This window comes from Chiroxiphia lanceolata, chromosome 3 (genome assembly GCF_009829145.1).
Source record: "Chiroxiphia lanceolata isolate bChiLan1 chromosome 3, bChiLan1.pri, whole genome shotgun sequence".
In the NCBI taxonomy this organism is placed as follows: domain Eukaryota; kingdom Metazoa; phylum Chordata; class Aves; order Passeriformes; family Pipridae; genus Chiroxiphia; species Chiroxiphia lanceolata.
Window position 1 is genome coordinate 96,370,415 of NC_045639.1, and position 26,608 is coordinate 96,397,022.

The 26,608-nt window shown below is 40.6% G+C and overlaps 2 protein-coding genes and 1 long non-coding RNA gene across 12 annotated transcripts in view; 1 reads left to right on the forward strand and 2 right to left on the reverse strand.

Moving 5' to 3' along the window:
• The window catches only part of DLGAP2 (DLG associated protein 2), a 455,535-nt gene extending 433,001 nt beyond the window's left edge, over positions 1-22,534 (reverse strand). For all 8 annotated transcript variants that reach the window (XM_032681606.1, XM_032681592.1, XM_032681591.1 and 5 more), the window contains exon 1: positions 22,432-22,534. In XM_032681606.1, the coding sequence (XP_032537497.1) occupies positions 22,432-22,449 (18 nt within the window). In that variant the 5' untranslated portion in view covers positions 22,450-22,534. The remainder of the gene's footprint in view (positions 1-22,431) is intronic.
• Positions 12,409-21,138, reverse strand: LOC116783771. The gene is made up of 2 exons (XR_004355822.1): positions 15,946-21,138; positions 12,409-13,077 (listed from the first exon to the last, which is right to left on the reverse strand). It is a non-coding gene; the product is annotated as an uncharacterized LOC116783771 (long non-coding RNA).
• Positions 22,535-22,821: 287 nt separating the features above from the next.
• The window catches only part of ERICH1 (glutamate rich 1), a 66,252-nt gene continuing 62,465 nt past the window's right edge, over positions 22,822-26,608 (forward strand). The window contains exon 1 of one of the 3 annotated variants that reach the window (XM_032683843.1): positions 22,822-22,921. In XM_032683843.1, coding sequence (XP_032539734.1) covers positions 22,900-22,921 — 22 coding nt within the window. In that variant the 5' untranslated portion in view covers positions 22,822-22,899. The other 2 variants (XM_032683845.1, XM_032683842.1) reach the window with 2 other exon arrangements.

The following is a 26,608-nucleotide window of genomic DNA, read 5'->3' on the forward strand; positions in this document are numbered from 1 at the left end:
GGACTCCCATTTCATGCATTCAGTGCAGAAAATAATCGTCACCTTGTACATAAAGTCTTGTTAATGATTAAGGAAACTCTAGTGTTGCTAAGGGTAATAGCAACCATACTTCACTGTCTATACACACAAGAGGACATGAAATTACTTCAGCAAACAATAAATGAAACAACATGAGCGCATCCAACATCAGAATTGTTCAGAAGAGATTCAGCAAGTCCTCAGTGCAAAGTGCAAGAGGGGGTTGAAACTGCAAGCAAGAAACTTTTCAGCATTTCTCAGGGGAGGAAGAAAAAGACATCATTTCAGTCTCTAAATTTAACAGGGAAATCAAATCTATGCTCCAACAAAACCACCTGAAAAGCTCAAGCGGGATCACCTTTTAATCTGTAAAGGGATAAAATATTTAATTACAGATAAGACAGCTGAAGTCCGATAGCCAAAGGCTTACATGGGATACATTAATTAAAGTAGTTTTGATAATTTACCTGTCTTTCTGATGAGCAGTTTTTAAAGCTATTGACTGGGAAGTTGATCCTTTTTATGTAAGCCATTCCTAAAGACTAGAATTAAATTCTTTAAGACCCTATACATAGTTGATACTTTCAAAGAATCCAAGACATTATGATAGAAATCCAATTTTATGTGAAGTGTTTTAATTTCTTTAACCCAATATAAAGAATTTTACTAACTCAAGATTTGGCCAAGTGTGCACATCCTCAGGTGATTAACCCAAGAATAGCTACACCAGCTCAGACCTGCAGCCCATGTAACATGTAACAGCAGTGCCCTGCTTTCACCCACAGTTAGTAGGAGACACTTCAGAAAAGTGAGGAAACAGAATGACCCTTCTCTGGATGCATACTCCAGGCTTTCACAGTCAATGGGTTTAGATCCTCCTGACCAAAGTCACATCTGATTACTCTGTGAAATAGATGGTAAGAGCTCAGTTTTCTGTGTTTTGTTCAGGAAAGTAATGCTTTTTGATCAGCTAACACATAGAAATCAATCAAAGAGTTATATGAACAAAATTTCTTGCACATTTAAGCCTAAGCGAGTAAAGCAAGCCTTTCTAAATGTAGCCATGTCCCACCACTTTTGTGGCTCCTCACTCCCTTCTCAAGTCAACTTCTCACTCTTTTGAGATGACAACAGCTGGTCACAAAGAACTGAAATATCAGTCCTTAAGGATTGGGAGAGCTGTGTTTCCAACAGTAGGGACTCTGGAAGGATACACAGGCTTTTTGAGAAGCACTGGTCACAGAGAAGTTCCCAGAAGTGGAGGCATGATTCAGCCGTGAGGACTGAGAAACAAGGGAGGTGAGATGAGAGCAGTGGAATACAAATGGATGATTAAGAGCATGACTAGAGTATGATAAAGTAAAACAAGCAAAAATGGAAAAGAGCAGAGAGAGGAACAGAGCCACAAGCCATACAATGAAAGGTTTTGTAGATAGTGTAAGATCTCAATTGCTGAAGCTTAATGCTGCATTAAGCTCTTTTAATAATATGATCGTATTTTAAACTGCTTCTCTATCTTTCATGTAATGTATGTCTTTTGTTAACTCTTGATTTTTACAACAGCTATTCACACTTCTAATTTTTTTTTTTACCACAGTCTTATACATTCTGGATTTCAAAATCTGCATTTTATATTCTTATTATATTGATGTAAATTTAGAGAGAAAATCTGAATAGGAAGTGAAGAGACTGCACTGCTAGGCGCTTTCATTCTCCATTTAGGACAAGGTTGCCTTGATTCCAAAGCAGTCACATAAAAGCACACTAAAACATTTAATAGGACTGATCTAAAAATTTTTATTGAAGAGAGACAACAGTGTCTGACAGATTTTAAGAGATGAAATAACAAACCCCATTCATATACAGACTAATAAGACTCCCACTGAAATTAATATCAGGATTGTAGCTTGAACACAACTTCTCTTTGTATTTATGAGTACCACCATCACAGCATTGTGTTACCACACTAATGGCATGAGAAACTACTGAACTGCTACAGAATGCACACAACAGGCAACTCAGCTTACCTCTGTTTAGTTATTTACTTCTTTTCTAACTGAGGGCAGGGTGACTATAATATACCATCATTCCAATCTGCTTACCCTTTCACCAAATAAAAACTTCTCACAATATAAGACAAAAAAAGTGATCCTCCCCTGAAAAAATTAAAGTGCCTGAATTGAGAAGATAGGTTAATCAAAAAAGATGTTTGTACACAAAGTTTTTATAAGCCTCAATGACTTTACAGACACTAAAGTTTTACAATACATTTCAGAGTGGTGCTAAATGTAACAGAAAGCTTCCTTTCTACACGCTCAATTGAAACACAAATTAATTTCTTAAATGCCAGTCATGTCAATTCTGAATATGCATGATAAATTACCATTTTCCTAAAATATACCCTGGTGTAGTGGGTGACCCTGGCCAGATGCCAGGTACTCACTACAGCTCTCTCTCTCTCCCTCTGCAATGGTCAGATGAAGGAAAAAAAAAACAGGAAAGGATTCATGAGTTAAGAGCTGGGAGAGATCAGTGACTGATTACCTTCACGGGCAAAACAGACTCAAAGCGGGGATATTACTTAAATTTATTATTAACACAATAAGAGCCAAAGAGTGAGAAATAAACAATCTTAAAAACACCTTTTCCCCCATGGTCAGTTGTTGTTTCTGCCATGCTCGGAGAGAGGAGTCCTTCCCTGTTCTGTGGGGTCCCTCCCACAGGAGACAGTCCTTGATGGACCTCTCCAGTGTGAATCCATCCCTCAGGCAGCAGTTCTTCCCAAACTGCTGTCCCGTGGGTCACTTCTCCATGGGGTGCAGTCCTTCACAATGAGCTGTACTGACATGGGTCCCCCCATAGGAGCCACAAGTCCTACCCAGGAAAAACCTGCTCCAGCGTGGGCTTCCCTCTCCATGGGCTGCAGGTCCCTGGCAGGACCCTGCTCCATCTTGGGCCTTCCCATGGGGTCACAGGCTCCTTCGTGCATCCACCTGCTCCAGCAAGGGTTCCTCCATGGGCTGCAGGTGGGTCTTCTGCACCCTGATGGTTCTCCATGGCTGCAGGGGCACAGCTGCTCCACCATGGTCTGCACCACGGGCTGCAGGGCCTCAGCTCTGGCCCCTGGAGCATCTCTTCCCCCTCCTTCTGCACTGACCTTGTGTCTGCCTTGTTGTTCCCTTGTTCTCACTCTGCTCTTCCCTGGCTGGAATTCTTTCTGCGCCACAACCTTCTGTTCTTAAACATATAATCACAGAGGCATTACTATTACTCCTGATTGGCTTGGCCTCGGCCAGCTGCAGAAGTCCGTCCTGGAGCCGGCTGACATTGGCTCCATGGGACAGGAGAAGCTTCTAGCAACTTCTAACAGAAGCCACCCTGTAGCCCACCCCTTCCACTACCAAAACCCAGCCACAGAAACCCACTAAGTCCTTATGCTCATCAGCAAATGGAGAAAGAAATATCATTAAAAACTGCACATTTGTTCACAGACACAGCAAGGACTTATTAGATTGTGCAGAGCATCACCCTCATGCAGCTTTACAGCTTTTGGATGAAAGGAGATACTCCCTTATAGTTGCTTTCCCATCCCTTTATTTAGTTATGCTATTTACACTTGCTCCTGACAGGGATGGTGAATATGAGGCTGCTGTGCAGTAGGTACAGGTAAAGCAAATACACCTTGTCCACCGCTCCATTTAGATACACACAGCTTCTTAGCATGACTCACATTATTCTTTCTGTAACTCCCAACCATTTATATTTGCCTTTCCTGCAGAGTTCCTGACTGGTACACTGCTAACTCCTTGGCCTTTTTTCTTGCGTGGTATTTTCACTAGCAAGAGTAAGGGCATGGAGCTGCTACTACATCTAGATTGATACTAATGAACTTGCCCTTCCCAATTACACAGCTTACAACTGAACTTTTCCTAAATTTAGGCATTAAAATTTTGTGATTGATTTTAAAATATAGGATATTAAAAACATTCTTTGTAACATTTGAGCAGGTTTCAGGATATCTGAGATCTGTGGCTTGACTGGCCACACTGACCTTAGAATATTTATTCCTTAGGAAAAACATTGCATGAATCCCTTAATATTCTTTAGCAATTCTATGGCTAGCCCACAATGCACAACTTGTAGCTTCATAGCAAACATAGGGCTTATTCATTCATTTTGAATTGGTAACATGTCATTTCTTCTTCTATTTAAATCATCTTCAAATCATCTAACGTTTGAATACACTATGGAATTTCAAAGAATTTTCTAGTAAATTGTGTGATCCGCATGTGAGTAACATTGTTTTTAAAAATCTGTAAGAAATACAGCATCAAACTGTCTATTCATTTCAGTAATAATGATGCAGGTCCCATACATACAAATTTACTAAAATATTATAGAGATTTTCTTAGTGCTATAAGTTCTTCACTGTTGTTTTTTTTTTTTTGTGGGGGGGTTTGAGGTGTATTTTCCTTATCTCTTTATTTGGAAGTGGGGAATTTTTGCTGTATTGCTGATTACTGAGACATTCCCTACCAGTAAAAGCTGACAAAGAATTATAACATATATAAAACAGATACCATCTTTATAGAATCTCATATAGATCTTCCTTCTTCCAAACATGAAGCTGTTTCCAAGTCTTTTGAAAGTTGTCAAAATCAACTAAAATAATTCTTGGATAAATTTGTGAGGTACAGTGTCAGTATGTAGCTGTTGCTGTAGAAGGAACATTCTATTATGGAGAAGAGCATAAAAGTACACCCCAAATCCTACTCAGTTACTTTAAAAGATTAATATGCTTTCACAGACAGGAAATCAGGCAAGACTGTGAAAGAAACAGGGCAGAGGGAAACTACATAAAATTAGGATGAGAATGAGACCTCAGGTCAGTAACTGTGAGTAATTCTAGTGTGGATGATCTGTGCTTGCTCTGAAATTCTCAATGCAGAAAACTTGTCTGTAACATGATTTCTTTCCAGATAAGGATAACTTTGGGAGATACAGGGAAGAGATGACAAATAAATTAATCTTGATTCAAGATATCCATATATGATGTCTAGTGCCATTCTGAGGACACTCAGGTACCAGTACCTCTGTCACTGCACAGTGGCAGGTGAGTTACAGAACATACAGAAGACCACACCCTTCTTACGTACCAGCTGGAGATAAGGATGGTTACATGACGGTGCTTAGTATTGTACCAGATGTGTGGGGAATCTGAACAAAGTTCCAAGAGATCACATTAAGGATGAATGTAGAGGTCCTAGAAATAGGAAGTCCTAAAATTAAGAAGTCCTAGAAAATTTCCTCAGTCCTCCACTGTGAAACCTTACTCATTGCCTTGTTTGCTGCTCCAGACAACCCACACAGACAAATAATGGGTACTGGCCCTTGTGTTTCTGTAAACGAGGGAAATAATTATTTGTATTTTTAATTAAATAAAAATTCTGGTATGGCAATCTGTGGTAAATGCTTAGAACAGACTTATTCTGAGACACTTCTACATCTGGTATGTTAACTGTGGCTCAGTAAAGTTAAAATATATTTTTTAAAGGCAAAATCATAGTTTTGCCCACGGAACAGGTAGGATGAGATTCAGTTCTCCTCCATCTGAACTAGTCACCCCATGCACCCTTTGCAGTCATTCTGTTCTATTCAGACACCTACTTTAGAATGAGATTAATTACACTTTACACTGACTAGACCTCCACTGACTATAAAGAAATGCAAGGGCAACAAGCTCAGATGGAGACATCTGCACTGTATGAATTCCCACATTGTGATAAATGCAAATAAGAAGTGTGCACTGAATCCCTATTCACATTATATTTGGCTGTAAAACACCCCTACACTTGCCATTTTAGATAGCAATACCCTTCCCAGCTAGCATTGCCTCTCAGCTCCCCTGAATACAGAAGCACTACTATCCACCTGAGAGAAATTAGCAAATAAATGATTTTTCCCAGGGTCTCAGGAAGAGTTCATAGCTCTTCTTTTTATCTGTTACTCATCCTCACAACATGGGCACAAGCTAATAATACACACCTTCACTCTGTTGTAATGTTAATACTTGCAAAACACATTTAAAACCTCTGATGATCCAGAATTGTGAGATCCTGTAATTGTGATTATTACATAGTTTGACTTCAGCCCTGACTTCTGTTCCATGCTGCATAGATGTAGTCTGAAGGAAAGATTGCTAAAAACTTCAGATTTCCACCCCTGAAGAGTTTGAACTTCATAAAACTGAAGTGATGTTTTGGTAATAGGAGGTCAATAAAGGACTCAGTGAAGAGCTTGTAGACATAACTTGCTAGTCATAGTCTGAGGTACTCAGATGTTGGTTCACTAAAATTAGCAATGACTGTTCAAAGGTTTAATCAGGCACAGAAGATGTACCAAACAGGGTATTGTTTGGATTTTAAGTCAGTCTTGACTATGAGACTTAAAGGCCAGAGAGCAGAGACTGTTAGTATATGGGGAACGAGACTCTTTAGTTGATGGACAAGTAATTTCTCATACACACATGACAATGAAGTATTGAAAGTACCACAGGCAAGTAGCCAAACAACAAAATTATGATAATTAATATCCAGGTTCTCAGCAAGGCAGAATTCGGCTCACAGATCTACAATGCTCAAATTCTGATGTCTAGAGCTATAGAAGTGCCTATGGCTCTAGTACAGTCAATGGTGCCTATGATGATACTTGGAGACTCACTTCAGTTGCTCACATACCAGTGCCCCGTGCTCACTGACGGTGGCTCTCACATACCGTATCTAACCTCCACTTGCCATTCTAAAGAACATACGCCCTCTGTAGAGGGTGTACATTCTATCCCATGCACGTGTCTCAGGACAACAAAGCATCTGAAACACCACAGGAAGCATAAGTTTACTGTCACCATAGAGGCTGTTCAGCTGAATTTTCTCAGTTGCCACAGCTGTACTGATTAATCTTCACGCACTATAGTGGGATCTTAGGCATGTAGGGATTTAGGCAGTGCATAAATACAGGTGACTGTGTTAATAATAAAATAATAATAATAGTTATTGTTATAATGCCTCCCCCTCTGACTTCTGGGCCACCTATTTACTCAGAGCTCTGCTGACATTGGGAGATATTACACAGGACCTAAGAAGGACTGGCATCCTTTAGCGCAGTAGCTGAGAGTGACATGGAATAAATAAGGGCTTCTAAAAAGGCATTAGATGCCTGAGTGAAGGCAGAAAATTACATTCAGGTATCTTAATCCCAAACTGAATATCATCTTTAGATTCTGACATAAACTATACCCTAAGAGTTTGTAGCTAGACTGTAGAGCTGATTAAGCAATAGGTCATAAAGAATGTAATTTTTTTTTTAATTAACCCCTTAAGCTTACAGAGAAGTGAAAAGAAGTCTGATGGAAGCAAAGACAGTGGTGCTTACACCACCAGTTGGCAGTGGTGTTTAACAGCGTGGTTGAAAACACCAACACACCTTGCATACAAGCTTTATACAGAAGTGCAGTGAAACATTTTAACCAAAGAATTTGCTGCCTGAATGGTAACAATGCACACAGGTTACCATTGTACAGATGAAAAAAGTTTACAGTCTTCTTCCCTACAAAGTAATATTTATCTACGCTTAAACACGATTTATAGATATGCAAGACATCCATGTATAGGTAATTTATAAATTGCTTCTTTCTCTTATTTTATGAATAAAAATTGTGAATGTTTTACATGTCTGTACAGTATTAAAATACAAATTATAAGAACAGCGTTGATGAGGAGTAGAGGGAGAATAGCCATATCTGTATTGAACAGTTCTCTTCTTTTTCCTTGGTGCCCTGCAGAACTAGCTAAGCTAACTATTCAATAATATAAAGCAACAGAAAACACTTTAGAAGTAAGTTGGACACAAAAAATATAACCTACCCATGCAGCTCAAACACAAAGCATACAGGCTCTTTGGAGGAGCAAAAAATGCCTAATTTCTAACAATAAAAGTATTTAGGGATCCGTTGTAAAGTCTTTAGAATAAAGAACCACAAAAATTGGACTAAAGAACCATGATTTGATTTCATGCTTACAGGACAGCAGAGGAGCTGCTTATTTAACACATGAACATATGCCTATTTAGGATGCTGAACTCAGTAGGACTAGGATGACTTAGAGAAGTTTCATATGGAGCAATGCTAATATCTATCAGGGCTTTTTTTAGGTATTACAAGTAACCAATTATAGAATTTTTTGCATTTTTTTTTTACTTTTACATATAAAGAAATTGAAGTCTTACTCTGAATCATCCAGGCTTTCTCAATTGAAACCTATTAACATTGACTCGGTTTGAGAGAAACTTTGTTATCACTTCTAAAAATAGCTATGTGTGCAGCTTGGTAAAACAGAGCTTTACACCTTTTAAATCCCAGCAATAACAGCTTCATTTATTTAAAATAATTTTTAAAAACATTGAAATTTGTCAGATATATCTGCTACTGACAGAGATAATGGGTATGTGTATAATGATGTGCATAATGTATATTGACAACTTATCCCTTTTACGCTAGCAGAATTATGGAAGTATAAGTTCAACTAAATATCCAGTTGTAATGGCAATTTTCTCTTTAATGGTCAGCAGCAGATTCAACTCTCAAGAAGTTCATCTGGAATAAAATGCACAACAATTGTTCTTCTAAAGGATTTTGTCACATTTTATTGGTTTTGTTATTTTAACTCTGGGATAAGTTAAATGCAGCACAGGACTGTGTTGCCACTCCAGAAACCGGCAGTAGATGAGCCAAGAAAATAGAGGACACATTCATTCCAAGAACACTATGGATGGAGCCAGCATTACCATGTCACTGTGGGACTTTCACTTTTTAGCATCTTGAAAACAGCAGCACAAGTATCTAGAAATGGAAAATCTTCATGTAACACGGACCAATTTAGAGATCAAAGCTCCCAGTTCAAATGTAGCTTGAACGTAGGTGAGGGAACACCAACACATTTCTTATGGGACTGCTAAACTTCCCTTACCAATACCTGAAGCAAAGGCTATATCAAGTATTCTAAGCAGACACTTCTGCCTCTGACTTATACTCCTTAACTGCACCCTATTTCTCTACCCATGGGGGGATTTTTTTATGCCAAAATATTTCATGCCTCTGATATTTTTATGTACTTAACTACAGGCAGCAATGAAATGCTGGCACTTCCTGGCTACTAACATTTAAAGCTTCTATTGCAAGAAAGAAGGAGCATGTCATGTACTCATAAGGAATAGATTCATTAACAACAAATGCTATTATTGGTATGTTTCAATTAGGCTCGAAACCAGCCTTCTTCTTAATCTCCTGTTGCTGAGCAAGGAATAGAATCAGTAAGCATTTCAGAAGATCTGGTAAAAAATGTCTCTATTGATTTAAATAAAAAAAATAGAAAAAAAAAGAGAGAGAAAAGACTTTCTCCTGTGTGCAGCTAAATCAGACTTCTTCTGCTATGAAAAAAAAAAGTGTGCATGAGACAGGACATACAACTCAAAGTTCATTCAGTGTTATGACACAATTTTTAACCTTCTGCAGAACTCAAGGTATGAGAATAGATGGTTCAGTTGCAGCCTTACATTAATAAAAAATCAGTTATTTCTGATGTATTTATGCACAAATGCTTATTTTATAAGCATCTTTAGCAAGAGTGAGAAACTACAATCAACAGATTCATTCTTCGAAGACCTGTTTAACAGTATGACAAAATTCTACTGGACTGTATGAAAAAGGAGGCTACCTGCAGATTTCCCTGACAGAATTCACCATACCTGGATATACATCCTTTATGATAGAAATCCACATCTGAGCCAGTCATCCCAGGCTCTGGTGTTGAAAAAAGCAGCACTTCCCAGGTGTGATGCAGCTAACCTGCCTTAAGGTAAGACTGCATCACCCCTTAGGGCTGCCCACACCACTCCACTCCACTCACCACATCAAGGGAACCAAGAAATTCTAGTAACAACTAGTTACTGCCCCAATAGAGGCAGCTACAATGTGCACATTTAATGAGCCTAACCTCATATCTAGAAACAAAAGTCTCAAAGAACTGAGTACATGAGTCCACTTGACCACCACTTCACTTTCCTTTAAAGTCAGGATTACAAAAGCATGTAAAATATATCAAATACTGTGAGAAATAACAAATGTAAGTTATGAAAAGGAACTAACATATTTCATCAGGAGTCACAGAATTTGCTAGGCAACACTTCCCAGTAGCATACATATGGGACCAGTATTATTCACAAATGTAAGCAATGTTCTTATTTATTTCAGAAAATATGCAATATAGCAAATGAAAGTACCAACATCAGAATTATAATGGTAGGCAAGAAGACAGCCAAGAGAGGGCACTAAGGGGGAAAAGGCTAGCATGGGAGAGCTACATTAATTTTTATAAGGAACTTAAAAATGCTTCTCTGTTTGGAATATCCAATCCACTCTGAGAGCTTTGACTGTGAGAGCAGGGACAGAGGAAAGGTGATTTCCACAAGGCAAAGCAGGAGTGTCACTTTATACACCTCAGTGTATCTCCTGCGCGGAGCTCAGGTGTGCAGTGCCAGGACAGAGGAGTTTGTAACAGCACAGATGAGGAAGTTGTAAACTGGGATTTACCAGCACCTGACTTTGTGATGGGCTACACAGACCAGCCTTGGGAAAACTTCCTGATGCACACAAGGAAGCCAGAGAGAACAAGGTCCAGGACTTTGAGGAACAGGTACCCCAGGATAAATCAGGCAACACCACACCTGCACCTTTACTACTCATGCATTTGAAGGACTTCAGAGTGAGGTTTGTTGGTTTTAGTAAGTTGCTTAGTAAGGGGCTATTAATTAGCTAATAAAGGTTGTCATAGCAGGCCTGACACATCCAATATATACAGAGAGTCACTGGATATTTTTTAGCTTATTTAATCATATCTTATATTTAAAACTGCTTATTGATTTCACTTAGACCAGAAATAATTTTATCTTCTGAAGCATATTTAAAATAGATCATGCACTGTCAGCTCTTCCAAAGGAAATTTCTAAAAATGATGGAAAAGCACATGCAGCCCTGTTCAGGACAAACACTAAATCTGTCCCCCTTCTCGGTCTTTACTGGAGATGAGCAGAGAGGATTGCTGACTGCGCCTTTCCCAAACACTGCAACCTGCAGGGAGGTCAGTGTCCCAGCCATGGGGACAAGCCTTCAAGCTTGTAATTGTGATTTGACAGCGAAATGTGATATGCTGCTCAGCATTAGTATGGCCTGAAGACATCATCTTGGATGGAGAAGGCAGAGATCTTCAAGTGCCCCTTCCCTTCTAGGCACATCCTTCAGGTTTCTCTGATGCCAGCAGAGGAATGGTCCAAAATACTCCAGTAATTCCCATCGTGCCAGTGACTGCAGCAGCTCACAGCAAGTTCAGAGAGATGGACAACTCACTGACATCACAGAAAAATGGATTTGCCCTCTTGCAGGCAATTTACAGTTGGCCACAAGCCCCAAAGGAGATAATGTTCACCAGCAATTCAGAGGCAGGGCAACATCCCATAGGGTGCTCTGTTGGTCTCAGGCACCTGGCACACCTCCAGTGGTCATCGATGGAAGGGGAGACTGTCAAACAAAAGGGACTGCAAAATCTGGGGAAAATAACTTGGTGATGCTCTCTCTTCAGCCATCAGTAAAGCATATGTCCCAGCCCAGTATCTTGGGGCATTTGGCTACTTTTCTGACAGAAGCAAGAACAGAAAGAAAATGCTGTTTCTAGTTTTCCATTACAAAAAAAATTGGAACATGGATTATTTGCTCATAAACAACACAGAGAAGCCAAAAATACAGCTTTTCTTGTAGGCAGTTTTTGATCTTTGAGACTTGAAAATGCCCATACTAGCTCTTTCAAAATTCGGTGATTTTTTTTTTAAGCACATTTTGCTCAAAGAGTTAATACATTTAAGTCACTCCTTCTGTGGAAGGCGACAGTGAAAAGAACTGAAAATGTGATGCTAAAACCTAAAACCCTGCTTACAGCAAGGTGTGTGCTTAAGGATGGCTTTACCAGCTGGCACCTAAAAACTGGGTCTGAGTTCAGTAGCAAAACCTTTCTTGATCAACCATAACTCAAACAGATGAATTAAAACATTTCCAATATATCAGATGGCTGGTTTTCACCAGGAAGTACACTAATCTGTGAAACCTAGATACAAATAAGCTGAAGTCTGAGCAACTGACAGCTCAAATTTGCACACAGGCAATTAGTCTCATTTTCATAATGACTATATAATACTAATTCACTATTGCTCAGTATCATAAATTCTATATTATCTTCTGACTTTCTACTTTTTTTGTTTTACTATACTTTAATCACTTCTTTTATCTTTTTTTTTCCAGTGGAAATATTTAAATTACTCTTAAAATTTCTGTGAAATTTAAGGATACTAATGATGTTGAAAAGTTACTGTTTGGTCTGCAATCTTACCTCCTTCTCCATTCTCCTTTGTGGAACATATATAAATGCTTGGGTGTAATCACAAGTTGTGCTTATATATACAGTCAATTTTTCTAGAAGGTATATAGGTTGAAACAGATTTGTGTTAAAACAATAAATGAAAAAATCAATCAATTAAAAAGAATATCAGGAAATCCTCTAGATCAAACTACACAGGATTAATAGCCACAGCCAAAGAAACAGTAGTACTGGACAGTTCAAGTAAATTTTCATGGATACAGTTTTAAAGGAAATGCACTGAGAAGTTTTTGTGGAAAAATATTTCAGTATACCATCATTCCTTCCTAATGGAGACATCTTCCATGCATATACATTGTTGTTTATTTTTGTAGTTCTTGCAAATCTTTCAGATGATATTTCACCGGTGGTAGTGATTACAAAAGCTGGACATATTTACGAAGGGTGGACAAGGCTGCAAGTTTTTATGTTTGCTCAAAAAAAAGAGAAAGCAGCAAGACTAATAATCACATTGATGTCTTTCAGAAGCGAATTCACACAGGAAGAGCCTGGCTGCCAAGAATACTTTGCTTCTTGTGCTCTAAAATCAGAAACATAAGAAAAATTTGTTCCATTGGTCAAAAGGAACACAGCTTTTGTGGCAAATTTCAGTGTAATAACGATTAAGATATTTCTTTATGGTAACTTGGACCAGCCGCATGAAAGACGTTGAAAAAGAGAGGCAAATTTTATTCATAATTATGTGGAATTATGCAACTGAAATTAGTATTTTTTCTTGCAGTAAATATCTTCTTGTTTTTTTTTTTAATATAAGTTACCCTATTTTATGGCAATCTTTTTCCAAGTAAAGAACAGTACAAACACAGCCTGGCAGCTACCTTGTATCAGCTGAGCCCCTTCTACACATTTTACATATCAAGATGCATTATTCAATGCTGATGTCTGTTTATCTATAGTCTGTGCAATTTTATCTTGTACATATGAAAACATTTAAGCCTGTTAATCTTGCATGATGCAGTTCGCAAAATGTGCATGATGCCTCAGGAAAGAGATGTTATGCAGCTTGTTCCTGCCTCTTACATGTAACCGCAACGAGACAACCAAAACAGTCATCCCTGTACTGCCCTGTTAGGATCTCTTCACTGTTATATTCAGACACTTGCATCTATATCCCTGATTATTTGTCTCCTTTTCTTCTGGTGACAAGCAGTATCACATGCTTCCCTAAACCCCTCCACAACACTCTCCCTTTTTTCCAATGTTAACCTGGGCTTGCTCCTGTGTCTGCTCACTCTTCAGCTGATAGATTGTGTTATGAATTGCAGGAAAACACAAATGTTAACACAGCAAGCTGTACCTAGAGCACTGATTATTCAAGCAGTGAAGCAAAATGTTACATTTCATTTCCAGGCTGTAACCAGAATGTAAGGCTTCACACATTCTTGTGATTCTCAGGCATCACACTAGTTTGTTAAGTTTCAGTGTCCATGTACATGCTGTGAAGTAACAAATGGACGTTTGTTAGAACACTTTAAACAAGATTCCATCAAGTTAGGAAGCATATCACGAAGATTTTAAAATAATGGAATGCAGTTTAAAGAATTTAATTAATGCAGAGAAAATATTCTATTAAAGGAAGTCTGGAAAAGGCATTTGTTATCTTTCTAGAAAAATTAAAAGAAAAATAAAATGTATTACATTACTTGGGAGTGCAACTAAATAGAAGGTTACTCACAAACAGATGCCAGGAAAGCTCTTGAAAGAGAATGCCATCTGAATGTATATAGTAGTTATATAGGAGAAACTTTTCTGTTTTATTGATCAAAGCATTATTCTACAGCCTCTGTCAAACCACGACAGCCTGGCATACACTGCGCTTCTCAGCTTTATATTTTGCTTTTTCTCCATCATTTTTAGAACAGCAATTTTGGAAAGCAAAAAGAAATCGAAGTATCCCAGGGAATTGATCAGAGACCTGATACTGGTTAGCAAAGGAAGTGTGCTGCATAACTTATCCATGACAAAGAGCATTGGAATGATCTTCCACACTGCTCTAAATCATAAGCACAGTACATGTTAAAAATATTAATAAATCAGATGAGACATTTACTAAGGAATACACAGTATCAAAAAGCACCATGAAGGAAAAAGGCATTTTGAAATACAATAATTAAGAAAAAATGTACATAAAAAGATAACTCAAAATGAAACAATATAAAAGAACATTAACTGCACTATAAATGACCTCAAGAATGAACACACATTACCATAAGAGGTATTTTATTGGTGGTCATAAGAATAGTTCGACTTATTTCCCTAACCTTTAACAAGTTATTTTAGCTGTAGAGAAACATTTATAGAGGGGACAAAGAGAAAAACTTGGTACGCATCCAAAATTATTTTATCAGTTCTGAATTTGAAAAGAAAAATACATAACTTCAAAATAATTAATTTAACTATTTAGATCTATTGTAATACTTTGGTCATCTATTTCCTTATTTTCAAAGGTCACTATGTGGCTTTGAATTCATAAAGTAATACATAACTTTCTAAATCTCATTACAGTTGAAACCTTGCAGTGTAGATAGTTCAAGTTTTTGTGAGAAAGGTCAGCGCAATATAAGAATGCATCACTTTACTAAAGGAGGAATGAGACTGAAAACTAAGAGACAAGTTTTTGCCTTTAGAAGTGTCATTTATGTTGAGATTTTTGAGTAGTACATTACAAATTACCATTTAAGAAAACTGTTATCAAATTACCTACCACTACACAATATCATAACTAATTGCATCCCTTTTCAACTTCATAAAAATAATTTCTTTTGAAATACTTCACTTGCCATACTCACCTCTTGCATAATGAATAAAAGCTGACATGTATGGACATGGGAGACTCTAAGAATTCACTGGACTGGAAGCAAAAGTAATGCTGTATTTTCATATTTGCAGCCTTTTCTGCATATAATTCTATAAACTGCAGGACCTTGTGACAAAATTGCTCTGGTCTACAAACTGTAGTAAATTACAGTTTAAATAAACTGTGTTGTGAAGGAGCTATGTCTAGCCTATGTGTAACATTTTGATTTCTCAATCTACTAAAACTGAGGGGAAAAAACCCCAGCAATCCTGTTTATCCATTTGGATTGCAGAAAGGAAAATAATAATTTAAATTTCTGTTAAGCTACTAAGAAAAAAATCATTATAGTTATTTTAAAATTATTCTCTTAAATATTGAAGGTATTCTCTTAAATCCAGTAGTTATCTAGCTCTGAAAACTAATTTTGGACATTTGTGGTATAAATACAAGTTATAGTAGCTATTCCTAAATGACACTATTTGTAAACAGACCCTCAATGAGTGAGATCAAAACCTTGGACTCAAATAAAAATGAAATTATCTTCATAAAATGCATAACAGGAACACTTAATCATATTTTTTAATTTCTTACCTTTAAGTAAAACATTATGGCATGGATATCCCAAAATAGCCAAAAACCAGGCCAGATGCTGCATAACAAAGCCACAAGTTGCCATCAAAGAAAAGATCAGTTCATGTCCTGCAGCCAGAAAGGGCTGGAACATCAGAAGGGCTTGAAGTCTCCTCCAGAGGGAAGGTGAAGTTCATGTCATTCTTACGAATGGGAGCCCATCGTCTTCCCAGCTAGAGGATATTAATAGTTCTTACTGATACACATCTTCTTGCTGTGATGGTTTTCACAGCCAATTAAAAAAAAATTAACATTATTAAGTCTACATACTATTTCCCCTACATTGCATAATCATGAGCAAGTCTGGTTAAAGATATGAAAAAGAATTCAGACAGACACAGTCTTTTCAAGACATTTGGTTGTGCTTTTTCATTTCCTTTTCTAGCATCAAAAATAAGGCCCAGGTTCTTCTTGTAGCTTCAACTACGCGGGATTTGAAACACTGCACTATCAAGGGAAGTAAATCAAAGGAATAAAAGCAAGCTTTGTCCTGCTTTCTGCTCATCGGGGAAGATAATTGTTATCAAACTCTAAAACTAAAGAATATATTTGTTCATTTAAGTGAAATCTGCTGTTGCACAGAGGATAAAGGTCGCCTTATACTGATGCTCTTTGGAAAGAATTTCACTCTGCATGAATGAAGTAAAAGTGTTGTCTTTTATCTTACTTGGACTCTGTTTAGACAAATTCGATAGAATAGGAGCGTTATGCTCTGTAGCTTTACATCCTAATGACTCATTAAGTCGTAAATCAATAAGGAAAGTGAAGGTGGAAGATCCTCTGGGTTTTATTCTTATAGAAATAAAAGGAGTAGTAACTACTTGAGATTCTCTCACTACTGTCTGCCATTCAGGGGGAGAAAAAAGAGGTTAAAAAATAACCTCCCACTTGTGGCAATTGAAGCTATTTGTTCTGGCTATTTTTATAGGCTACTTGTGAAACTGGAAGGCAGGTGTGAAAGCTGGGAAGTTCGTTCTACTCCTCATTGCCAATAAGCACAGAATAATACAATAGCCTTCTTCTATATTTCTGCAGCTGCATGAGCTCTAAAAATGACCACAAAAGAATGAAATGGTTTGGACAAAGTTTCCTTAAGGCTAAGGCTAAGTTGATTATCCGCATCATTAATAATATTGTGTATGTTTCTATGAAAAGTCACCAGTCTATCCAGTTACGAAAGAAGGAGAATTGCTGGAGCCTTTGGAGATATCTTATGGTATGTAATTTGCATAATATTATTAGGTATTTAAAGTTTCACATTACAAGTCATACTGTCAAGAAGCAAGAATCAGAGGAAACTAATGCAGTTGACCTCCAGTGCAGAAAAATAAATTTCATGTAGGAAATCAATGCATTAGAAAAACCTGGCATGCTAAGGGAAATTAGATTCCGGACAAGCTTAAACAATTAATTTGCATTCTCCCCACACCTTAGGGATTACTGAAAATACAGTATCCCCTAAATTAAAGAAGAAAGATAATAAAAAATATTTTGAATTGTTATTCTCAGTACTGACCTGCTGCCCCTCCAGGGCAATGCAGAGGAGCTGTTCCCTCTGAAGGCATCACTTCAGAGGCTGAACACTGCTTGAGCAGCCTCTCAGCTTCCAAGATGAAATATGTATCAGAAACACCTTAAATGACCACTACACAAGAGTGGTGTTCAATTTCTCCCTAACTTTGTGCGTCTTAGTTTTACACTTCCCTAACTGCTTTCAACATCATTATTAAGATTTTACATTTCCTAGAATAAACTTTGACTTGCAAGAACTTTTTGTGTTCAGACTGAGCTCAACTCAATCTGACAACCCTAAGATGCTCTTTGTTCCTCTGACGAAACAAATTCACTTTTTGAAGAGAATATTTGAGATGGAAGATGCAAAATTGAGAGTGGTGGAAGGATTCTGAGTGGAGAAGAAGCAGCTATGAAGGACCCAAGATAGGGAGATATAGAAAGCTCTGGTTTATACTTTAGCTCTTTCTGCTATTGTGCATATGTACAGTCTGAATCTCTAAACTACTGATTTCTGTCTTGTTGGATTATGTATGTATTTGATCATATTTTTGACATGTTCCATTACTGTCAATTTATCTACTTTATCTACACACAGTGGTTTGCAGCATCTACTGAAGATAAACAGACACTGATTCCCCTTGTGAGATGAAAGCCTTCATCCGTGGTATACCTCATGTACGTCTGCTAACTGCTGATGTATTTTTACTATCAAAAGTGGAAAGAAAGTCTTTTTAGATCATAAGAATACATACTTATAGAACCAGAAAAAAATTAGAGGGCTTACGGCCAATGCCATATTGGAAGCTATTTGCTGATCATTTTCAAACTAGCAAGGACAGAGAAATGTGACAAATGTGGAATGAAAATGCATGGAAGATAAGTAAATTTATGCACAAAAAGAAGTATTTAAGAAAGTACAGTGAGAAACAGATAAAAGCAAAGTGAGACCAAATATATATGCATGCGTGGAACACTGATTGAGAAATCTAACTGCCATGATTTCCATCCTCTCATCATAACTGAGCATGTACTAAATGAATAAACTGCTACTTGACATTTCCTAAATAAATATCATGGGAAGAGTACTTATTTTACTTTAATGAATCATTTTGGCCTCTCCAACAGAAAGTAGATGTGGTGAACTATAATCTGTTCCAGGAAATATATTCTATAATGGAGATATATACGGACTGAAATATGAGAAGTTGTGGTCTCCAACAGGTCTGCTTTAAAACAGATTCTGATTCATCCATGCCCACTGGCTACTTATATTTGATTATAGCTGTTGACATACTGTATCTGCCATGCAAAGAGCTATTTCTTTACTAGAGGTAAGAAAGCCATATGGTTCGTGGATGACTATGAATTTTCTCAAGGCAAACTGAACTAATATGTATGTAATTTTTTTACTGTAGCTATTAAAACAAAACTACCCATTTAGCAAACAGAACATTTTCAAATCAACAGGATTTATATGAAGCCCATATAACACATTTCTAAGAGCTGAAAGTCTTGATGGACTAACACCTAACTTTCTGCATTAGTGGTCCTCTTGTTCACCATGCATGGTTAGATAAAAAATTCACTGTACTGATTAACCTGCAGCAGCAAATAAGACTTGTCTTGTTCATGGATTAGAACAAAGCAGCTGTTTTTCTTTGTTGCAGATTCAAAGGGCCCCCAAAGTTATACCTCATAAAAAAACGGGGGGGTTATTTTAGGGATTATGTTCTTTTTACTACTAAAACTTCTCATAGATTATCATAGATATACAAGAAATGTGCTTTGACTATGTGTAATTACAAATAGGAAAAAAGTTCTTGCCAAAGGTACGTGTAAAATAACATTTACCATCTTTGTTAAGGCATACAAAAAGTATTCCAATAATTACTCCATTGTCTGTAATTTAGACAGGCAAAGCTCACAATCAAGCTGAAATTCAGTCATCCAGACTGTGTCTATGAATATTTCCCTATTAGAACATCTGCTATTAGAACCCTTTTGGTAACTGTGACCTGCTAACTGGACCAGGACACGCAATGTTCAGGAGAGCTTGCAGGGGGTACTCCCTGGGCAGGATGCTGCCTGGCATTGAGTCACAGTGGAACCTGAATATCCAAGCTTTCCTCAGATCAGGTGTGAATTTTGTATTCAGGGATACATTCATCCCATCATATCTACCAATTACTATTGAAGTAACTTGCTTCATATACTGGAATTCATTTAGATAGAATTTCTAGTTTGCCATAATGGACCTTGACATTTTTGTCTTGCTTTGGTAACTTTTTGTTTCAACAGCTTGGTCTTGCCAACAGTATCACCATTAATACTGGTAGGACTTTGACCTACACAGATGTGAAATCTCGATCCCATTAAGTCATTAGGAACATTACCCTTGATTTGTCTTGGATTTGACTGTGTGGTTTTACGTGGTACATGGACAAAACACAGTCTCCTCAACACCTCTGTCAAGAGCAGTCTATGTTTCCTGGTTGTTTAATGCTAGTTAAAGGACTTATGACTTCACTCTAGTGTAACTTCAACTTGCACCAGAAATTTGAATTCATTTCAGAGGGACTAGAAATTCTAAAAAGTTAACAAGAAGTATGCCCTATACTGTTCTAGTGCAAACTAGATATATGAGTAACTAAATGCCGATAGCACTTTATAGTACTAAAATGAAAAGCTAAAAATAATCTAAATTAGAATCAATGAAATTATTTGATAATCCTAGTTTTTAGTTCACGTGTAACTGAACAAAGGCATAATAAATGCATTCTTTAAACTTAGGAATATTATGTCAGATCACAGAGGGTCCTGCCTAAAGCACTCAGAATTAAATCTCCAATGCATAACACTATAAAGTCATAAAACTATTAAACATTGTCTGAGTCCATTTTAACCACATACCAGACATTTGAAAAGCATGCAAAATGATGGGGGAGGGAACAACCTTCAAATATAAATTATAAGATCTGGTTAGCACTGTAAAAATAGCTACACACAGTAAAATTAAAACTTGCAGTTCTGAAAGAAGGTGTTTTGTGCAAACCATCTGGAAATGACTTGAAAGTATTGCTATACTGCTGAAAGCACAGAAATATAAAACTTGCTGCTCTTCCTATTTACCTGTTTTCCAGCTAAAACACAAAGATGAAAATGCAACTAATCACAAACATGAAAGGCTGATGATACCTCAAACACATCTGCATTATAAAATAGTACCATCCCCTGCTGTACCGCAGAGTTGCTTTTTAAAACATCCAGTACAACCAGTATGCTCCCTAGACACATCCTAGAGTAAAAAACATTCAGTTACTAAGACCTCACACGACATTTCTCTATTGTCTGCACTTGGATCTGCACTCAGTCACAGTGAGGTGCCCCCTGCTTGTCTCAGGATGCCCACTTCCAGTCATCTACTACTTAATGGCTAGAGGTATCTAGTGTTGAAAATTTTGCTAGTGCTCCTGAAGCAGAGAGAAATAGTCACCAAACACTCTAGCACTGAGAAGGGCACTTGAGTTTCACAGCCTTGTTCTTGGGCTCACACCACCTAGAGTGACAGGAACACCTGGTCACCTTCTCAGGGCTTTAATTTGGAAGAGATTCAACTATCACCTGCTACCAGGCACATTAAGCCTGTGTAAGCCTGTGCCGTAAAGCACAGTCGGAAAACAGCAATAGATTGTCACTGCAAATTAGAAACCTTCGTAAGTTTGAGGGAAGTTGAGGCCGAAGCACTATATACGGATTTATGGCTAAACGCCAAGCTGTACAGCACTGGCACCGCTGGTAGAACTGGGGCACCCAGCAGCGCAGGAACTAGGTTACGAAGGCGACAGAAAGCGGGGCCGTAAGAGAAGCCCCTTTTCTGCACTTCCTGCTGGCTGGAGGGCTCTCCCCGCTCCCCTCCCACGGACCGACCCCGCACCGGCCCCACCGCATCGCACCGGGCCGGCCGGCGGGGACCGCCCGCCCGAGGTGGCGGCTTTGCCGGTTCCGCTCCGGGGAGGCGAGGTGGGCTGGGGCTCGCTGCGCTCCCCTTATGATGCGGGGTCATAATTTCATTTCTCCGGCAGACGGTGTTTCAAAGGACCGCGAAGACGCTCAGCCAACCTGCCCGCGAACGCCGCCGTCCCCGCGGCGAGAGCCACCGGCGATCGCCCCTGTGACCGAGGGCAGCGCGGCAGATGCGCCCGGCGGCCACCCCCGCGCTCGGGCTGCGCGCCCGCGGGCTCCTCCAGGCCGCGCCGAGCCCCCGCACCGCGGCGAGGCGGACCGTGCGGGGAAACGGGCGGGACGCACCTCGGAGGACAGGGACAAACCGGGAGGAGCAGCGCGGGCCCCTCCGACGTACCCGCACCCTCCCCGGCGCGGCGGCCGGGAAAGGACAGGGGGGAGCGGTGCGGGCGGCGGTCCGCCGGCAGCCCCGGCTGCCCGACCCCTCCTCGCGGGGCAAGCCCCGAGGATCCTGCGATGCCAAAATTTAAATCGCCGCCGGTACTGCGGTTCCGCGGGCGGCATCCTCAGTCCCGCCGCCCCCCTCGCCAGACCGGCCGCACGGAGGGTCCGTACGCCGTCCCTCCCCCGTCCCCCCCGCTCCGACACCGGGCACCCCGCCGCGCAGCCGTCCTGCCGGGGCTGTGCCGAGGCGAGACCCCCGCCCGCCACGGCGACCCCCGCCCGGCCAGCGCGTCGCCGGAAAGCACCAGGGAGGGGGATGACAGCCCCACCGACGGCGCGGCCGGGGCGCCCTCGCCCCGCCGCCCGGGCTCCCGTGCCCGACGGTGGCGGTGCCCGCGCGGACCCGCGGCACCCGCACCCCCGGCTCCCGCCGCTGCCTGGCGGAGGCGCCCCGCGGGCAGCCCGGCGCGCCCGCCGCCCCGACGGCGGCCCCTTCCCTTCCCGTCCCGTCCCCTCCCTCCCTACCTTTTTCAGCGCTGACATTCTAGTGCATTATTAACGCGGCGGTGCGGGCTGCGGCGGGTCGGGGCTGAGGAGGCGCCGGGAGCGGGAGCCGCGGCGCGCGCACCAGCGTCCCCCCGGCGCCGCTCACCCGCCGGGGCCGCCGCGCGCCGCCCGCCCGCCCGCCGCGCGCCGCTCCCCCGCGCGCCCCCCCAACCCCGCGCCCCGCGCGCACCCCCGCCCTCGCTCCCGCGCGCGCGGCAGGGGCGCCCCCGCCGGCTCTGCGCAGCCGCGCGCCCCCCTGCCGGAGCCCGCGAGCATTGCGCCGGGCGAGAGGGGGCGGGGCCGCCCGCAGCGCTGGCACGCCCCGACGCAGCCTCCGCCAATGGCGCCGCGCCGGTGCCCTGACGGACAGGCTCGGCGGCCAACGGGAAGGAAGGCTGGCGGGGGCTGCGGAGGGCGGGGCGGGCGGCTCGGCGGGGCCGCGGGGCCATGGCAGGGAGCAGGAGGGAAGGTGAGGCCGCGCTGAGGGGGCGGAGGGGTCGGGGCTGCCGCGCTGCACTCGGGGCTGGGCACGGAGGGAGCCGGGGGCGGTGGTGGCGGCAGCCCTGGGCGCGGCTGCCCTCGGCCCAGGCGCGTTCCGGAGCGGGAGCGGGCGGTGGGAAGCCGGGAGAGCCCGGCAGGGGGAAGGCCGGGGCGGTGGGTGCGCGGAGCCATCCGGGGCTGAGCACTCCCGAGCTCCTGCCCGCACCCGCCGTGCCACGGAGGGTCCTGCTGCCGCCTGTTCCCTGCCTGGGGGCGCGGGGGAGAAGTAGCAAATAAAAATTGCTTTTTAATCACAGAGTATTTTAAGATAATACCTTTTTTCTCCGTATGCACATGCGTGTGTGCTTACTTGCTGTTAGTGACCATTTAACTTGGCTTATTAAAAGTGAATCCAGCTCCGTTCTGAAATAATTATGGTACTGTGCTTGCAAAGAATAAATAAAAGCTTTCTGCTTACCAAGCAAAACTTCAGTCCATTCGGTTTATGTTTTAGAAGACATGGCTCAGGAAGAATGCAATAATAAAATAGAGGTGTTCTGTAAGTAATATCTCTTTCTTAAGGGGGATTGAGTAGAGCTGGATGCTCATGCTGTGGCTAGCTTTTGCGTTTTCAAACAGTTCCAACATCCTGAAACTGGAATCCTTCATGCGAGGATAACAACTTGAGAGTGAGACAGGTCAGCTAGAGTTAGTGTTTGAGCTATTTGCTGAGTGTACTAGTGATACTTTGAAGGAAATATAAATACAAAGTAGTGTTCTCTGTGTTTTAGATGCAGCTTTCCTTGTGATAAATGGAGGAGTAACTGTTTTGCTTCGAGACTTGGGGATTGAATTACAAATTGATGTCTTCTGGAAGAAAGTTAGAGGATTGGGAAGAGTGAGTTCATGCACTTGTAAATGAATGCATGGCTCTAAAGCTGAAAACGAGGGATCCAAATGCTAAAACTCTCAAATTGTGCAAAACCAAAGGTAAAATAAAGAACCACTTGTTTGGTAGTGTGGCAGAGAAAGATAAAATGATCATGCTGAGTGACTGTCCTTTACTGTGTAAAGTTAGAAATCATGCATATTTATTCAGCAACTCTAAGGAGTGATGACTTAAGATTGGGAAGAAAATACGGTGAGAAATACAAGGATGCCACATGCCACCCGGAGGAAATAACGCAATTGGGAGAGTTTACAGCATGATCTGATCAGCCTCTGCAGCTGATAGCATATATGAAAACTATTGGATTCTATTGTGTGAAACTGTAGACATTTTTTAAAAAACTGAAAAAGAAGGTTTAGATGCTTCTCTTTAAGGTTGGTTTTGCTCCTGTCTGTAGAAGTAGGTTGAAGATGCTGAAGACAGACTTCTGTCCTGCGTACAAGTGAACAATGAAGCTTTTTATTTTGTACTGGGCCATAATACAGAATAAATGGGATGGTCAGCAGCTTGTAGGTGATGGATCTGATTGTCAGTGAGAAGAAAATAGCAGAAAGCCATAGTGCAGGCACTTCATTCTACCAGAAAGAGCGGGGCAGGTCTGAGAAAGTGCATTTTTTTGAGTTTTGGTGTGCTTTTGTTTTTTAGTTGATTATGTACCAATAATTCATAACAGGGCTATGGTACAACCGTTATCATAATATGTATTACCAATAAGATGACTATTCTGTCCAGAAACAGCTGAGTGCAATAATTTGTAGCTGTTAAACATCATTAGTTGCATCTTTAAAGCAGTAGTTGTGATTCTTGAAAGTTTGTGCCACCCCAAAGTATACGTCATGGAGGGTTGTATGTAGACTGAAGAGCAGAGTTAAGTAATTGATGTAGGTGTGGTGTACAGTGTTGACTGTAACTACAAGTAAGAAGTGATACAAAAGTTATTGTGATGATCTAGGGTACTACAGGACACTTTCCTATTTGAGAGATTAAACTGGAAAGCAAATCTGGCTGATTAATAGTTGTCAGTAACAACTGGTTTTAAATGGAGTATTGCTTCGAGGACTGCTGTTTCCACCTTTTTGTGATAAATCAGATGGCTTGGGGCACGATTGTTATGGGGGTTAAAATGAGATTGCAAGTTCCTTAGTTTGGGGGGTTTGTTGGCCAAATCAGATATTAAACAGCTTAATTCTTGCAGAAAAACACAACATTATTTCATTTTTGTAATTGTTTCAAAGCAATGTATCTCTCAATAGAGATATGGAGGGGTTTGAAATCCTTTTTTATTTTTGTTTTTTTAAACTCAACATAATTTTTTAGAAAATAGTTTGAGGTTTTACTGGAACAAAGATCAGCACCTTCTTTTTAAGGTCAATGTCTTTATTCACATATGCTTATCAGGAAGGGAAATATTAATTAGAAATGGAGTTTAATGACTGACACTATTTTTTTTCTTCTGGGAGAGGTATCTTGCTCCCCCTAAACAATTGGATGGTGTTGGTTTCAGTGACCAAAGATTATTACAGCTTACCAAGATATAAATTTTATTTGTATTGTAATTGAATAAACCACAACTATCTGTTTTTGTGATTAAGTGTAAGAGTTGCACTGGAGTAAAAGTACTTGACATGCCACTAAAACCTTTTATGGAGGGAGGAAAAGAACAATGTTAAGCCCTTTTTGTTGCTGACTTCAATGTTGTGCCAGGATGATAAGGCCAACATGATATGAAAGTAGCAGAGATTATACATCCAGTGACTTTCTGTTTTGAAAGTCTGTGAGAGGAGCGCCATGCTCACAGAGCGCTGCATGGTGCAGAGCTACACATAATGTGGTCCTGAGGGTTCTGTATTTTGTGTGCATGGTTGTTTGGGTTTTTTAGGGGATGGAGAGTGTTAGTTTAAGGTTGGTTTCTTTTGGAAATTTTACTTTGGAACAATTCTTACCTACTTTGCAGTGAGATATGGTAGTCCACAAGTGATAGATGGGACTCTGTTTCATCATCACTTGGTGAGATAAAGACAGTTTAATAGGTAAAACAAAATCTGCACAAGCAAAGCAGAAGAAGGAAATAATTCACTACTTCCCATGGGCAGGCGGTGTTCAGTTATCCCCAGGAAAGCAGGGCTCCATCACATGCAACAATGACTTGGAAAGACAAGCATCATCACACTGAATATCTCTCCTTCTTCCCCCAGCTTTATATGCGAGTATGACAATGTATGGTATGGAATATTCCTTTGGTCGTTTGGGGGTCGCTGTCCCAGATTGGCCCTCCCCATTTCTTGTGCACTCCCAACCTCCTCTCTGTGGGGTGGGGGAGGAGCAAAAGGGCCTTGGCACTGCTCAGCAATAATGAAAACATCCCTGTATTATCAACCTTGTTTTCAGCACAATCCAAAACACAGCCCCATACCAGCTATTGTGAAGAAAATTAACTCTATCCCAACCAAAACGGGCACAGATTCTTATGGCAACATGTGGTTTCTTATGTTTTCAGTTGTGTTTAGTTCAAAAGGTTGAAAACTGTTGTCAAGAAGTTTGGATTTCTGTGGGTTGCCTAATGTCTTAAATTAAACTTCCGCAGATGAAAGAAAATAAAAATTCAGTTGCATTGAAACTTCCAGAACTTGTCTTGATGGGGTGTTTGGTATAATACTGATTTCTGTTATATATGTATATGTGGGGACACCTTGCCGGAAGTTTGCTGGATATTATGTTGAAAGTCAA